The sequence below is a fragment of the Coturnix japonica genome, chromosome 24 (assembly GCF_054131305.1).
Source record: "Coturnix japonica strain WE chromosome 24, WE-NBRP24, whole genome shotgun sequence".
Lineage (NCBI taxonomy): Eukaryota > Metazoa > Chordata > Aves > Galliformes > Phasianidae > Coturnix > Coturnix japonica.
The window spans coordinates 8,351,089-8,366,124 of record NC_140686.1 but is presented as its reverse complement, the minus strand read 5'-3'; the positions used below and the strand labels follow the sequence as shown (position 1 = coordinate 8,366,124).

The window sequence follows — 15,036 nt, the reverse complement described above, 5'->3', positions numbered from 1 at the left end:
GGGAAAGGGGAGGGAGGAGGTGGGGAAAGGGGAGGGAGGAGGTGGGCAAAGGGGAGGGAGGAGGTGGGCAAAGGGGAGGGAGGAGGTGGGCAAAGGGGAGGGAGGAGGTGGGGACAGGCCATGGCGGAGGTGCTGCAGTTCCTGGTGCCTACGGGGAGCGGGCAGACATTGCTGGTGTGGGGGCTGGAGCCCAAGCCGGGCCTGGAGGTGGGAATGGGGTCGGGGTCGGGGTCGGGGTCGGGGTCGGGGTTGGGGTTGAGGCTGAGGCTGAGGCTGAGGCTGAGGCATGGGGATGGGGATGGGGATGGGGGTCGAGGCCTGAGCCTGGAGCAGGGGTCGGGACCTGGGCATGAGGATGGGGGCGAGGTTTGGGGCTGGGTTTGAGATTGGGGTTGGGGTTGGGGATGGGGGATGGGGAACGAAGCCTGGGGTTGTCAGGAGCTGGAAATAGGGTCAGGGCCTGGGGTCTGAGGATGGGGTCAGGGTTTGGGCCTGGGATTGAGGTCTGAAGATGGGGTCTGGGCCTGGGTCTGGGATTGGGGTCTGAGGATGGTGTTAGGGCCGGGACCTGGGATTGGGGTTGGGCCAGGAGTTGGGCCTGGGGTTGGGGTTGTGGTCTGAGGATGGGGTCAGGGCCTGGGGATGGGGATGGGAATGAGTTTGGGGCCTGGGCCTGAGACTGGGCCTGGGGATGAGATGTGGGTTGGGATTGGGACTGGGAATGGGGCTGAGGGCAGGGATGGGGATGGGGATGAGGATCAGAACCTGGGGATGGGATCAGGAGCCTGGGGAAGGGCCTGGGATGGGGTTAGAGCTGTGTCTGGGGAGCAGGGCCCCCCTGGTGCTAAAGGGTGAGGCTGGGACCTGCTGGGACCCTTAGAGACAAGGCCCTGATTCTGATCGGTTCTCCCATTGCATTCCCTTCATGTGAATGTAATTCTTACCCTCACCCCCACCTCTCATTGCCTCTTATTGTTTTGATCACGCTTTAACTTCCCCTTGAGGCATTTTGGGTGATCCCGAGGGAGATTTGTGCCCCTCTGGTCTGCAAAGCAAAGCTGCTGGGAGAGCAGCAACGTGGCTGAGAGCTGCAATAAAACTGTGCCAACCTGCACCTAGAGTGTAAGAGCATCAGCAGAGCAGTGTGCCCACATAGAGCAGGGGGGTCGGAGCTGGTCAGCCCCTGTGGTACACACAGATGTTCTATAAAATGCACTTTTTTTCTCTCTTGCTTTGTTTGTTGGTGGTGTTTTGGTGGTTTTTTTCCCCAAAGCATTCCCTGTTTGCAGTGTTCTCAAAGTTCGGGTTGCTGTACTCAGTGCGAGCGCACAGCAATGCTGCAGTGGCCGGGCCTGGCTGCTACGCCATCATCAAGTTCTACTCAGCTGCAGATGCCAGCAGAGCCCAGCAGGCCTGCAATGGGCAAACGCTGTTTCAGAGCTCTCCATTGAAGGTAAGGAGGAGGGCCACGCTGTGCCACCAATGGGCACCGGGACCTTTAGTATTAGGGTAGAAACTCTGGGTGTATCTGTTGATCTGAGTGATGCTCCCTGTGTTAACTTCTTTCCTGAGCAGGTTTGTGTTTGCACCAAGCAGAAGGGATTCCAGCAGCAGGTCCTTGCTCTCAACAGCAACAAGTGCCAGGAGTTGGCCAACCACTACCTTGGCTTTAACGGCTGGTCCAGCCGCATCATCACAGTAAGGAGCCCCTTAGAACCAGAGAATCTTTGAGGTTGGAAAAGAGCACTGAGATCATCAGCCCATCGCCAGCATGGCAGCTTATGGAGCCATTAAGGTCTCGAAAGACCACTGAGATCATAAAGCCATCAACTCATCACCACTATGCCCACTGAATTGTGTCCCTCCATGCCACATCCTTGTTGCTCACCCACCAGCCTTCCCCTCGTTCTCCCATATTCCATATTCCCTTCATTCAGTCCCATACTCTGAACAAAAGCAGTTGGTGAAGTGAACAGAATTGTCCTGCAGTCAGTAAATAATGAGGTCAGCTTCAGGAACTGCAATTTGGACTTACTTTGAAAGCTTGAGGAGTGGGTGAAGGCATTGGCTGGGCTTCTGTTTGCACACATGAGGGCAGCAGGTTTTCATGCAGTGAATAAAGCAGCGCCAGAGCTTGTATTTGTATGCTGAGCTCCTGAGGTGTCTGAGACTATGAAACATCTCTGAAACAGGGTCAGAACAGTCTGCAGCCCCACTGTGCCTCCATAAAGCTCTGTGCTTTGCTGTGGCTGATCGGTCACAACACCCCCTTCCTCTTTTAATCTCAAACAATGACTTGTGGCCTTCCCAACAGCTGCAGAACGTGTCCGGCTTTGATGATGAGAATGAGGAAGTGGGAAAGAAACCATCCGTCAGGTACCTGTGTGCTGTGGAAGTGACGCTGCCCAAGCATGGGGTGCAGAGCCGGGGAGTTGGGCTGGGTGAGGCAGACCTGGAAAATGGTGAAGGTTCGTATTGGCTTGTTTGATTTTTGTCTCCCAGCTCCATGCTGGGATGATGGGCTTCGTCTGCAGGCTGCCATCTTCATTAACGTGTTGTTTGATGGGTGTAGATCCGCTGGAGTTGGTCACAGCCACGAGAAGAGTTCAGAAGCTGGCAGCGGGCAGAGCTTTGTCCAGTGCCTTCCAGAAGATTCTCCTTGTGGTTTTAGGTAAGGGCTGGTTTGGGGTTAAACGAGCACTCCCTGCCCTTTTGCTGTCTACTATTGGGGCTTCTATTAGAGATGACAGTCAAGGAGGCTGGTTCTGTGCTGACCCAGAAACTGCTGGATTTCACATGTGGTGTTTGCTGAGCTTTCAGATGACACTGAATGACGTGATAACTGAGTACGGCAGCCTGTAACACATTCACCTTCAGGACAGGCCCCTCATGTGATGAGGTCAGTGCCACCATCCTCACTTACACAAAGGAAAGGCTTCCATGCTGAGCACCACCTCCGGTATTGACACAGCAAACCATCTGAGCAGGAACATGGTTAAATACAGCAGCATTTAATTAACCTGCCAGCTTCCTCCCCGGGGCTCTTTAAAGCATTCCTTTCAAAGGTGGGTCTGTGGACGCAGATGTTTTGCAGTTCTTTTTGCCTTCTGGCCCATCACATACACGCAGCCCAGTAATAAACACATTCTGTATCCTCATTCTCAGTTTCCAGCCCATTTAATCAGAACCTGTTGGTTTTCTGCAAGAGAAGACAAAGAAGCAGCATTACACAATGCAGCGACCACGTCTCTTTTCCTCTGTACCTTACAATTAACGTGACAAACCCTTCAGCTCTGTCCTGAATGAAGTAATGAAGCAGAGCTGCCCCATTGAAGCTGAGGGTGGGTTTAGTCTCACTAAGTAACGTTGCCTCTGTCTGTTGTGTGTCCTGTTTCAGAGAGTGGTAAAGTGGCTGTGGAGTACAACCCCACTGCAGAGGAGCCCATAGACTCCCTAACAGAGGAGGAGCTGGAGGGGCTGGTTCAGGTAACAGCAGCTGATATTCAGCACTTGCACAGTGGGAATCCCAGTGAGGTGACAGTAGGTTTAATCAAGTAATTTTTTAATTGAAAAAGCTAGAAATGTGCTCCATAAACTCATCCCAACCGCAGGGAATGGCTGCTAAAAGCTCAGATGAAATCCCTGCAGGTCATTGTTGGAGCCCTTAGCGTGCACCCAACGAAGGCACACAGATAGAGTGCATTGGTTGTCATTCATCTCAGTGGGATGGATTCTGAACGACCCTCAGCTCACCAAGGCTGTGCTCTTTGGAAAGCAAGCATCACTCTCACGTGATGTGTCAGCAACACACAGTGCAGTGTCCAATTCCTCCTGCGGTTCTGCAAGAAGGAAGTGGCTGATGAACCTTGTGACACACGTTGGTGTCACTGTGTTTGATGGGGCTGAGTCACCCACTGTCCAGAGGAACCATCATCCTTTCCTACTCAAACAGGAGGGTTTTTGTGTCTGAAGCAGCCGATGTCCACCCGGTTTGTTTTATCTGTTGAGATGAAATGAATGCTTGGATTTCTCTTCCCAGGTCAATGAATTGCGTTTGGAACCATTTGACCTCGAAGAAGAAGTTGTGTCTGACCTGAGTCTGGATGATGAATGAGCTCCCTGTGTGGGAGATGCCGTTTAATTAGTGCAGGTCTGTCTTCAGATCACTTCCAAAAGCTTGATTAGGACTGAAAGCCTAAAGCTGTGCAATGGCATCTACCTCATATCCAACGTTTTATTTATACAGAAGAACAGTGAAAGAAATGGGTGACAGACCTACAGTTACTAAAATTAAGCCCAAAAATATGTTCTGTTTCTGTAGATAAAGCGTTTTCCTGTCAGCCTATCCAGGTCAGCTATATATGGAAGCCAGCTTTACCTAACGTGGTTATTATTTAGGCAGCAGAACAGATGTGCACAGGACAAGCAGGAGCGTGCAGTTTGGGTTGGTTGTGATCAGCAGGAGGAAGGCAGAGGTGGAATGAGATGTTACACCAGCAGGAGTAGCTGTGGTACTTAATGCTCCTCTTATCTCTTAGATAAACCTATGTGTTGATGTATTGAACAGCTGGGACATTATCATGTAAAGCAAAGATTCTTTTTAACTTAGAACTCGTTTTTCATTAAATGAAATACATTTCTTTGGGTTTTTTTGTAACTCTGTGTGCTGTGTGAGTCTTTGGGGCAGTGAATTCAATAGGGATGTCCACCCACCTCCACTGATCTGCAGGGCTCTCAAGTTGGAAATAGTTGGGCTGACATGAAGTTAAATCCTGTGTCCTATGGGCACATTTAATAATGAATCTTCCAAGCAGCAGCCCAATGGAAAGATCCCATCCCAGCGTGGGCATCCCATGGTTGCGGGGCTGCCTTCACCTCAAGGACACAATATACACAGCAAGATCATTCCTATGTGCTTTATTAGAGGGACAGTGACACTCAAAGAAGGACAGAACCACCCAAATGACCCAAAGCCACACATGGGAGCCATGAGGTGCAGCAAGGCCTACACAAGCCCGAGGCCCATATACATCCAAAGCCTACACACCTAAACACACCTGAGGCCTACGTATGCTCAAGGCCTACACCCACCCGAGGCCTACACAAACCCAAGGCCTACAGCCATCCAAGGCTTACACATACCCAAGGCCTACAGCCATCCAAGGCTTACACATACCCAAGGCCTACACACATCTACACACACATGAGGCCTTCACACATCCAAGTTCTGCACACACCTGAGGCCTACACACACCCAAGGCCTAAACATATCTGAGGCCTACACACACCCGAGGCCTACACACACCCAAGGCCCACACATATCTGAGGCCTACACCCACCTGAGGCCTTTCCAAACCTGATGCCTACACTCAATTGAGGCCTACAGCCACCTGAGGCCTACACATGCACAAGGCCTATACACACCTGAGGCCTATACAGGCCCGAGGCCTACACGCACCTGAGGCCTATACAGGCCCGAGGCCTACACACACCTGAGGCCTACACAGGCCCAAGGCCTACACACACCTGAGGCCTATACAGGCCCAAGGCCTACACGCACCTGAGGCCTATACAGGCCCAAGGCCTATACACACCTGAGGCCTATACAGGCCCAAGGCCTACACACACCTGAGGCCTATACAGGCCCGAGGCCTACACACACCTGAGGCCTGCACAGACCCGAGGCCTGCAGCCTGGTTGCCTGGCGACCATGGTGGCAACACCATGGTTCTACCCCAACTGCACCATCCATTCCTCTTCTTCCTGGTGCTCCTGTTGGCGGCAGCTCTGTCCCCAGGGCAGCCCATAGCCCTGTGCCCATCTTCCTGCCGCTGTCACAGTTGGTTGCTAGACTGCAGCCAAGCCTCCATGGACGCAGTGCCTCGGGCCACCCGCCGCTGGGCCCTGTCTATACTGTGAGTAGTTTGAAGGGGAACAGGGCTCACCTTGGAGGACCCCCATTCCCATTGAGAAGGAATGGGAAAGAGGAATTTACGCATAACGTCATTAAAGGACTGACTGAAATCCTCGTGGTAATGATAGAAGCAGCTCTGAGACGGGGCAATTGGACGAGAGATGGTGGTGGCCTCGAGTTGTGGCAGGGGAGGGTCAGGTTGGATGTGAGGAAACGTTTCTTCTCGGAAAGAGTGGGGATGTATCAGCACAGACTGCACAGGGCGGGTGGGAGGGAGTCATCAGCCATGGAAGGGCCCATGGAAAGAGGAGGAGTGGCAATGAGGCATGTGGTTTAGTGGCAATATTGGTGGTAGGAAAATGAGCTTAGAAGACTTTTCCGTCCTCAACAATTGTATCATTTACCAGCAGTCTTTCTGCAGGCTCCTTTTTGCAGCCCTTTTAGCAATCACAGTCACGTGCCGCTCATTTGTTTGCAGAGATTTCAGCAACAACTCTATTTCTTCCATTGAAAAAGAGACATGGAGGGAGTACCCGTGGGCTGAGTACATGTAAGTATTCACTTTAAATGTCAGGAGTTGAGATAGTTTCAATCCAGACACTGTTTCTCTAAGCTGAGGGTATGAGGAACACAAGCAGGAGCACACAAAGCATTTCCATGTGAGTTCAGAGCTGAGCTGCTCAGCAAGGAGGGATGAGAAGCCCCATAACTTCCAGGAGGGGTCGAAATGCTGTGAGATACAGGCAATGCTAACGGTGCCAGTCTAACAGGGCCAACCCTGTGCCTTAATTAATTAACAATCAGGCTGCAATTGGCTTCGGTAGCTGTGGGGGCAATGCCTGCTCCCTCTGATATAGCAGTAAATGTTTGTTTTGTTGCAGAACCCTCCGGGACAATGATTTGAAGGTGGTGAAGAGCCATTCGCTGGAGGGTTTGCTGCTGCTGAAGCATCTGTACGTGCAGGCTGGTTCTGTCCAGGCTGGTTCTGTCCAGGCTGGTTCTGTCCAGGCTGGTTCTGTCCCACTTCGCTTCTGCTCAGGTTCAGATGGAAAACTGCAGTCCAGACAGAGCCCTGTGCTGATCACTCCCAGGACACGCTCTCAGCTTCCTTGCTGTATTCCTGCAGTCCCCCTGGCTGCCTGTGTCCCTTCCCATGCCCACAGCCCATGACAGAGAACCTTACATAGAGGTTGTATCTATGGGGTGCATCCAGAGGGGCACACACTTGGTTGTGGTCCATGCAAGTGCTTCCTCAGCTGCTAAAGAATCTGTTAGAGGGGAAAATGGAGCCCTGAAATGGAGATGAAAGTCACCTCCAGGTTATGGCAGGTTACACATAAACACTATGTGAAATCAGAGCCGTGTGCTGTCAAAGCAAAGGAAAGCAAACGTAACCAACCTTTGGTGTTCTAATTTTAACAGGGATTTATCCGGCAATAAAATCCTGTCCATTGAGGAACGTGCTTTTGAGCCACTTCCTTTCTTGCAGCTCCTGTGAGTGGTAACGATTTCTTTATGCATTTAGAACCTTCCGTGTGCTGGGAAATGTGCTTTAAATGGGGAATAGGGGCAGTTTCTTCTGCTAACAACAAGCTGAGCTGATGGGGTCGGTGTGGATCCAATGCTGACCAAACACAGCCATGGTTTAATTGAGGGCTCACTACAACCTGGGATGCAAATAGATGAAGCACACGTGCAGTTCATTTCCTTTCATTGAATGTATGAGAAAGCAGCAGTTTCCTCCCCGTCCTGCCTGGGATTTGCATGTTTCCTATAGATCAGTGCTGCTCTGCTCCTGTAGGACACAATGGGTCCATTTCTTTCTCCCCAGGAACCTCAGTGGGAACCTGATGGCTCAGATCCAGAAGGACGCTTTCCAGGCATGGCATGGGATGCAGTTTCTAAAGGAGGTGTAAGTTCTTTAAGCCCTGGAGATGAATGAGAATGAAGCTCCACAGTGGCACCAGGGGGGAGAGAGCATTGCATATCTGCATTTAAGGTGCTCAAATTCACCCGCAAAGGGATGCTTTGTTCCTTTGGTGCCTGCAGAAACGTGATGTAACCCACAGCCCAGGAGCCATTCCATGGGTAGGGACACAATTTCTATCCAGGCCTAAAGGAATTCAGGGTGTTTTGCCCACCAAAGCCTCATAGACATAAAGAAAGGGACATAAAGATCAGGACCTGCTGCATTTTGGGGCTCCTATCTGTTCCCATATACACCTTTAGCCCAGGCCCTAACTCACACATCAGTTCTTCATCTCCAGGCTGAAATCTCTGTTTATTCTTCACTTGAAAGGAAAATCTTTGGGCAGTTTGGGCTCAAAATGCTTTGGCTGAATCCATGATGAGGTTGGATCCTCATCCTCACCCCCCCCATATGGGATAAAGGAGTTTGGAAAGGGGGTTTCAATGTAGGTTGGCATCAGAGAGATCAAAATCAGCTCTCTGATTTGGAATCATGAAGGCTGGCAAAGAGGAGGAGGAATGGCTGATGGAGGATGGAGGATGGAGGAATGGAGGAATGGAGGAATGGAGGATGGAGGAATGGAGGATGGAGGATGGAGGAATGGAGGATGGAGGATGGAGGATGGAGGAATGGAGGATGGAGGATGGAGGAATGGAGGATGGAGGAATGGAGGAATGGAGGATGGAGGAATGGAGGATGGAGGAATGGAGGATGGAGGATAGAGGAATGGAGGATGGAGGATGGAGGATGGAGGAATGGAGGATGGAGGATGGAGGAATGGAGGAATGGAGGATGGAGGAATGGAGGATGGAGGAATGGAGGATGGAGGATGCAGGAATGGAGGATGGAGGAATGGAGGATGGAGGATAGAGGAATGGAGGATGGAGGAATGGAGGAATGGAGGATGGAGGATGGAGGATGGAGGATGGAGGATGGAGGAATGGAGGATGGAGGAATGGAGGATGGAGGATGGAGGAATGGAGGATGGAGGATGGAGGATGGAGGATGGAGGAATGGCTGATGGAGATGCTGGGCACAGACCTGGTGTTAATTCACTTTGATTTGTTGTTGTTATCCAGGATCCTGAGCCACAACCCGCTGTCTGTGATCGATGATGCCTCGTTCTTCCATCTTCCAGCGCTCATCAACCTGTGAGCATCGACTCAATCTGAGCGGGTGAACACAGAGCTCTGGGGTGTCCTCAGCACAGCAAAGCAACCAGAGAGCTGGGAAACAAATGGGTTGGAGTGGGAGGGGGGGGAGAAAAAACCCTTCTGCTTCAGTCCCGTGATTGGGAGCAAGTGAAAGCACTGAGGTTATGAACACTACTGTCTCATTAGCAGAAGTGGGAGCAGCACAAGGACCTGGGCTCTGTCCCACAAGGACCTGAGCTCTGTCCCATAACATGCCTTGCAAATCCTATGTGCTTTCCCAATCCCTTTGCAGTGACCTGGGAGCAACACGTGTATCACAGCTGGAAACGCTCAAAGTCCTCCGGACCCCAATGCATTTGGAGATGCTGTGAGTAACACCAGGCCCAGCAAACAGACATCCCATCCCACTTAGGAAAGCAGACACAGAATGCCCCAAAAACCACAAGCGTTTCCTATTGAGGACCCCAGACTCGCCCACTGACAACCAGAATCCCCGTGCATTGCTTTCCCAAAGCTCTGAGCTGATGCACACGGAGCAGTGCAATTTTTCTCCCCTTTCTGTGCAGCAAACTGCCCCGAGCTGCTGCCTGCTGCCTGTGCCAGGACGGCCGAGCTGCGGGGACGCTGTGCAGGAGCATCCACAGCACGGAGCTGTGTGCCCGCAACCTGCACTGCGGTGAGCTCCTGCATCGCGTCACATTGGGGTGGGCTCCTCGGGACCCCCATTGCCATCCCTACAGGATCCAACTGCGACCCCCATAGGATCCCATTCCCCCCCTGCATGATCCCATTGCTACCCCTATAGGATCCCATTGGCACCCCTATAGGATCCCATTGCCGCCTCCATAGGATCCAATTCCCCCCCTACAGGATCCTCATTGCCACTCCCATAGGATTCCATTGCCACCCCTATAGGAACCCATTGCCAGCTCTATAGGATACCATTCCCCCTACAGGATCCCATTCCCCCCCTACAGGATCCCATTGCCACCCCCATAGGATCCCATTCCCCCCCTGCATGATCCCATTGCTACCCCTACAGGATCCCATTCCCCCCCTTACAGAATCCCCTGCCACCCCACAGGATCCCATTACCACCCCCACAAGATCCCACTGCCACCCCTATAGGATATTGCTACCCCTACAGGATCCCATTGCCACCTCCATAGGATCCCATTCCCCCCCTACAGGATCCCATTGCCACTCCCATAGGATCCCATTGCCAGCCCCACATGATCCCACTGCCACCCCTATAGGATATTGCCACCCCTATAGGATCCCATTCCCCCCCTACAGGATCCCATTGCCCCCCTACAGGATCCAACTGTTACTCCCATAGGATCCCACTGCCACCCCTATAGGATCCCATTCCCCCCCTACAGGATCCCATTGCCCCCCTACAGGATCCAACTGTTACTCCCATAGGATCCCACTGCCACCCCTATAGGATCCTATGGCCACCCCTATAGGATCCCATTACCACTCCATAGGATCCCATTGCCACTCCCATAGGGTCCCATTACCACCCCTGTAGGATCCCTTTCCCCCCCTACAGGATCCAATTGTTACTCCCATAGGATCCCACTGCCACCCGTATAGGATCCCATTGCCACCCCTACAGGATCCCATTACCAGCCCCACATGATCCCACTGCCACCCCTATAGGATATTGCCACCCCTATAGGATCCCATTCCCCCATAGGATCCCATTGCCAGCCCCACATGAGCCCATTGCCACCCCTATAGGATTCCACTGCCACCCCATAGGATCCCATTACCACCCCTATAGGATCCCATTCCCCCATCGGATCCCATTCCCCCATTGGATCCCATTCCCCCATAGGATCCCATTACCACCCCTATAGGATCCCATTGCCCCATCGGATCCCATTGCCACTCCCATAGGATCCCATTGCCCCATCGGATCCCATTCCCCTCTATAGGATCCCATTCCCCCCTATAGGATCCCCCCCAACCCTGTGCCCTGCTCTGCTCTTTGCAGCCGTCATGGCGCCCCGTTCAGAGCTGCCATCAGCGCTGCGCAGCGCAGCACAGCACGGCTCAATGCTGCACCTCCACCCCAGCCATGGCGACACCGACACCCTGACACTGAGCGCCAGCCCCCATAGCACCAATAGGGCCGACAGCGACCCCAATACGATGAGCCCCCATCAGCACCAACACGGGCAGGAGATGGGATGGAACAGTGGGTACGGGGTGGGGAACCTCCATCCCCCATCCATGGGGCAGCAAAGCATCACAGCGCGGCTGCCAGGACACAAGGCCCTACAAGGAAAGAGAGCCCACGGCCCCATAGAGCCCAGCAATAGGGGCAGCACTGAGGATGAGGATGAGGATGAGGATGAGGATGAGCTGTTTGAAAGCCAAGTGGAGCAGCGGCTGCGCCCCATGGTCCCCAATGGGGCCATCAGGGGCTTCATCGCCCGCGTGGCACGAGCCGTGAGGAAGGACTGCAGGGAGCAGCAGCTGCAGGCGCAGTGCAGCACCGTGCTGAGACACACACAGAGCGTGGTGCAGCTCATGGGGACGGACAGACACAGAGACACGGACAGACACAGAGACACGGACAGACACAGAGACACGGAGTGTGACATGACGGGCAACGGGACGGACACAGCGAGCAACAACGGGACCGGGCAGGTACAGCAACAGGGGTGGGGGTGGGGGGGGAGTGGGATGATGTAGGGGTGGAATGGGGTCATGTGGGGGATGGCAATGGGATCCTGTAGCGGGGCAATGAGATCCTATGGAGTGGCAGTGGGATCCTATAGGGGGGAAATGGGATCCTATATGGGGTGGTAATGGGATCCTGTGGGGGGGAAATGGGATCCTATGGGGTGGCAGTGGGATCCTATAGGGGGGAAATGGGATCCTGTATGGGGTGGTAATGGGATCCTATAGGGGGGAAATGGGATCCTATGGGGTGGCAGTGGGATCCTATAGGGGGGAAATGGGATCCTGTATGGGGTGGTAATGGGATCCTGTGGGGGGGAAATGGGATCCTATAGGGGTGGTAATGGGATCCTATGGAGGTGGCAATGGGATCCTATAGGGGTGGCAATGGGATCCTATAGGAGGGAAATGGGATTCTATAGGGGTGGCAATGGGATCCTATAGGGGGGAAATGGGATCCTATAGGGGTGGCAATGGGATCCTGTAGGGGGGGGATGAGATCCTATGGGGGTGGTAATGGGATCCTGTGGGGCTGGCAGTGGGATCCTGTATGGGGTGGCAATGGGATCCTATAGGGGTGGTAATGGGATCCTGTAGGGGGAAAATGGGATCCTGTATGGGGTGGTAATGGGATCCTATGGAGGTGGCAATGAGATCCTATGGGGTGGCAATGGGATCCAGTATGGGGTGGCAATGGAATCCTATAGGGGTGGCAATGGGATCCTGTGAGGGGGAATGGGATCCTGTATGGGCTGGTAATGGGATTATATGGGGCTGGCATTGGGATCCTGTATGGGGTGGCAATGGGATCCTATAGGGGTGGTAATGGGATCCTGTAGGGGGAAAATGGGATCCTATGGGGTGGCAGTGGGATGCTGTAGGGGGGGGGAATGGGATCCTGCAGGTGTGACAATGGGATCTTGTAGGGCTGGCAATGGGATCCTTTATGGAGTGGTAATGGGATCCTATAGGGGTGGTAATGGGATCATGTGGGGCTGGCAGTGGGATCCTATAGGGGTGACAATGGGATCCTATAGGGCTGGCAATAGGATCCTATGGGGCTGGCAATGGGGCCGGCTGCTCTGTCCCTGTCATTTTCCCCCTGTCTCTGTCCCAGGTCCCAGCAGCTCGTGGCTCCAGCCGGAGGATCCTCCTGGCTGTGCTGGTGTCTCTCATCATCATGGCGTATATCACAACCATCTGCCTCATCGAGGTGTGTCTGTGTGCCCCACAGCGGCCATGGGATCAATGGGATCAATGGGATCAATGGGATCAATGGGGATGTGGGGCTGGCAGCCCACACTGCACAGCTCACTTGGCCGTGCCCCATTTGGAGCTGAGCTTTCCTTCCCCATCTCCTTCAGGGCTGGCATCACAGCCTCCCCCAGCCCCACATCTCCCCAGCCCCACATCCCCCCAGCCCCACATCTCCCCAGCCCCACATCCCCCCAGCCCCACATCTCCCCATGGCTCCAGCCCCACAGCCCCTCCTGCCATGCTCTGCTCTGCCCCATTGCTGCTCACATCCCCACACATCAGCCCCATTTCAGCATCGCATCCTGACCTTGGGACTCCTCTCTCCTCCAGGTCTGCTGCCCCACACCCACAGCCCCACAGCAGCAGCCCCAGCCCCGCAGCACCAGCAAGTCCCGATGGAAACGGTAATTAATGAACCGATAATTAACCCATAATTAACTCATAATTAACTCCTTCCCCCCTCCATCCCATACTGACCCCGTGCCCACATTCTGGGCCTATTTATCCTTTTTTCTCCCTTAGTTTCAGGTTACTTTGGATGCTGCTACCACGGCAACGGAGCAGGAATGGGGCACAGGTGATGGCAGTGTGCTCTGCCCCATAGCTGACCCATAGCTGCCCCATAGCCGCCCCATAGCCGCCCCATAGCTGACCCATAGTTGACCCATAGCTGCCCCATAGCTGACTTATAGCTGCCCCATAGCTGCCCCATAGCTGCCCCATAGCCGCCCCATAGCTGCCCAATAGCTGCCCCATAGCCGCCCCATAGCTGACCCATAGCTGACCCATAGCCGCTCCATAGCCGCCCCATAGCTGCCCATGGCTGCCCCATGGCTGCCCCATAGCTGCCCCATAGCTGATCCATAGCCGCCCCATAGCCGCCCCATAGCTGCCCATGGCTGCCCCATAGCTGACCCATAGCTGACACATAGCTGACACATAGCTGACCCATAGCCGCCCCATAGCCACCCCATAGCCGCCCCATAGCCGCCCCACACTGAGCCGTCCCCATTCCCCACTGCTCTCAGGGCTCCGATCGCAGTAAGGACGATCCCCAGTGGCTGCGGGATCTTTACCTGCCCCTGAATGAGCTGCAGAAGGAATCGATCCAGCAGCTGTACCGGGAACCGGGGGACGAGGAGGAGGAGGATGAAGAGCTGCTCAATGGGGCCGGGCCAAAACGGGACGGGACGGCGGCCACAGCCAACCCCAAAGGCAGCAAAAGGGCTCCGTGATCCCACAGCTCCGATGGATCCACCCCATAGAGCCCCGGAATGGAGGGAGGGGCCATGGGGATCAGTGGGGGGGGATGTGCTGAGTTATGGGGTGGATGGAGCCGCTGGGTTTGATATTAAAGGATATTGGGTGTTCTATGGGGTGTGTGTGATATGGGGGGATCTGTAAGGGGGTCTATAGGGTGTGCTATAGGGTGTGCTATAATAATAATATAGGGTGTGTGTTCTATAGGGTGTTCTATAGGGTGTGCTATGGGGTGTGCTATAGGGTGTGCTATAGGGTGTGCTATAGGGTGTGCTATGGGGTGTGCTATGGGGTGTGCTATGGGGTGTTCTGTAGGGTGTTCTATGGGGTGGTCTATGGGGTGTGTGTTCTATAGGGTGCTCTATAGGGTGTGCTATAGGGTCTTCTATGGGGTGGTCTATGGGGTGTGCTATGGGGTGGTCTTTGGGGTGGTCTATAGGGTGTGCAATAGGGTGTGCTATATGGTGTTCTATAGGGTTTTCTATAGGGTGTTCTATGGGGTGTGCTATAGGGTGATCTGTAGGGTGTTCTATGGGGTGCTCTATGGGGTGCTCTATAAGGTGTTCTGTTCTATGGGGTGGTCTATAGGGTGTACTATAGGGTGTTCTATGGGGTGGTCTATGGGGTGTGCAATAGGGTCTGCTATGGGGTGTTCTATGGGGTGTTCTATAGGGTGGTCTATGGGGTGGTCTATAGTGTGTGCTATGGGGTGTGCTATGGGGTGGTCTATAGGGTGTTCTGTTCTATGGGGTGTGCTATAGGGTGGTCTATGGGGTGGTTTATAGGGT

General features: G+C 53.7%; 2 protein-coding genes across 2 annotated transcripts; both read left to right on the top strand.

Moving 5' to 3' along the window:
- The first annotated feature begins 96 nt into the window (after positions 1 to 96).
- Positions 97 to 4,657, top strand: RDM1 (RAD52 motif containing 1). Its single transcript, XM_015885546.3, is given in 8 exon segments — positions 97 to 207; positions 1,274 to 1,453; positions 1,576 to 1,698; positions 2,315 to 2,468; positions 2,573 to 2,671; positions 3,398 to 3,486; positions 4,040 to 4,111; positions 4,113 to 4,657. Coding segments are annotated over 8 exon segments (837 nt in total). The 5' UTR covers positions 97 to 120; the 3' UTR covers positions 4,146 to 4,657.
- A 124-nt stretch (positions 4,658 to 4,781) lies between these two features.
- LOC107325053 (uncharacterized) lies at positions 4,782 to 14,361 on the top strand. The gene is made up of 14 exons (XM_015885545.3): positions 4,782 to 4,993; positions 5,610 to 5,915; positions 6,393 to 6,464; positions 6,796 to 6,867; positions 7,337 to 7,408; positions 7,746 to 7,826; positions 8,963 to 9,034; positions 9,330 to 9,404; positions 9,604 to 9,713; positions 11,040 to 11,698; positions 12,849 to 12,944; positions 13,319 to 13,392; positions 13,511 to 13,565; positions 14,017 to 14,361. Exons 1-14 carry the CDS (start codon positions 4,782 to 4,784, stop codon positions 14,221 to 14,223), a joined length of 2,163 nt encoding a protein of 720 aa, XP_015741031.2. The 3' UTR covers positions 14,224 to 14,361.
- Positions 14,362 to 15,036: the final 675 nt, after the last annotated feature.

Excerpts from the sequence above, each read along its gene's own strand:
- LOC107325053 (XM_015885545.3), top strand. The coding sequence starts at position 4,782 with ATGGGCACATTTAATAATGAATCTTCCAAGCAGCAGCCCAATGGAAAG. Across the intron at positions 6,465-6,795 it reads TACCCGTGGGCTGAGTACAT|AACCCTCCGGGACAATGATT; the intron begins GTAAGTATTCAC and ends GTTTTGTTGCAG. Across the intron at positions 7,409-7,745 it reads CTTCCTTTCTTGCAGCTCCT|GAACCTCAGTGGGAACCTGA; the intron begins GTGAGTGGTAAC and ends CTTTCTCCCCAG.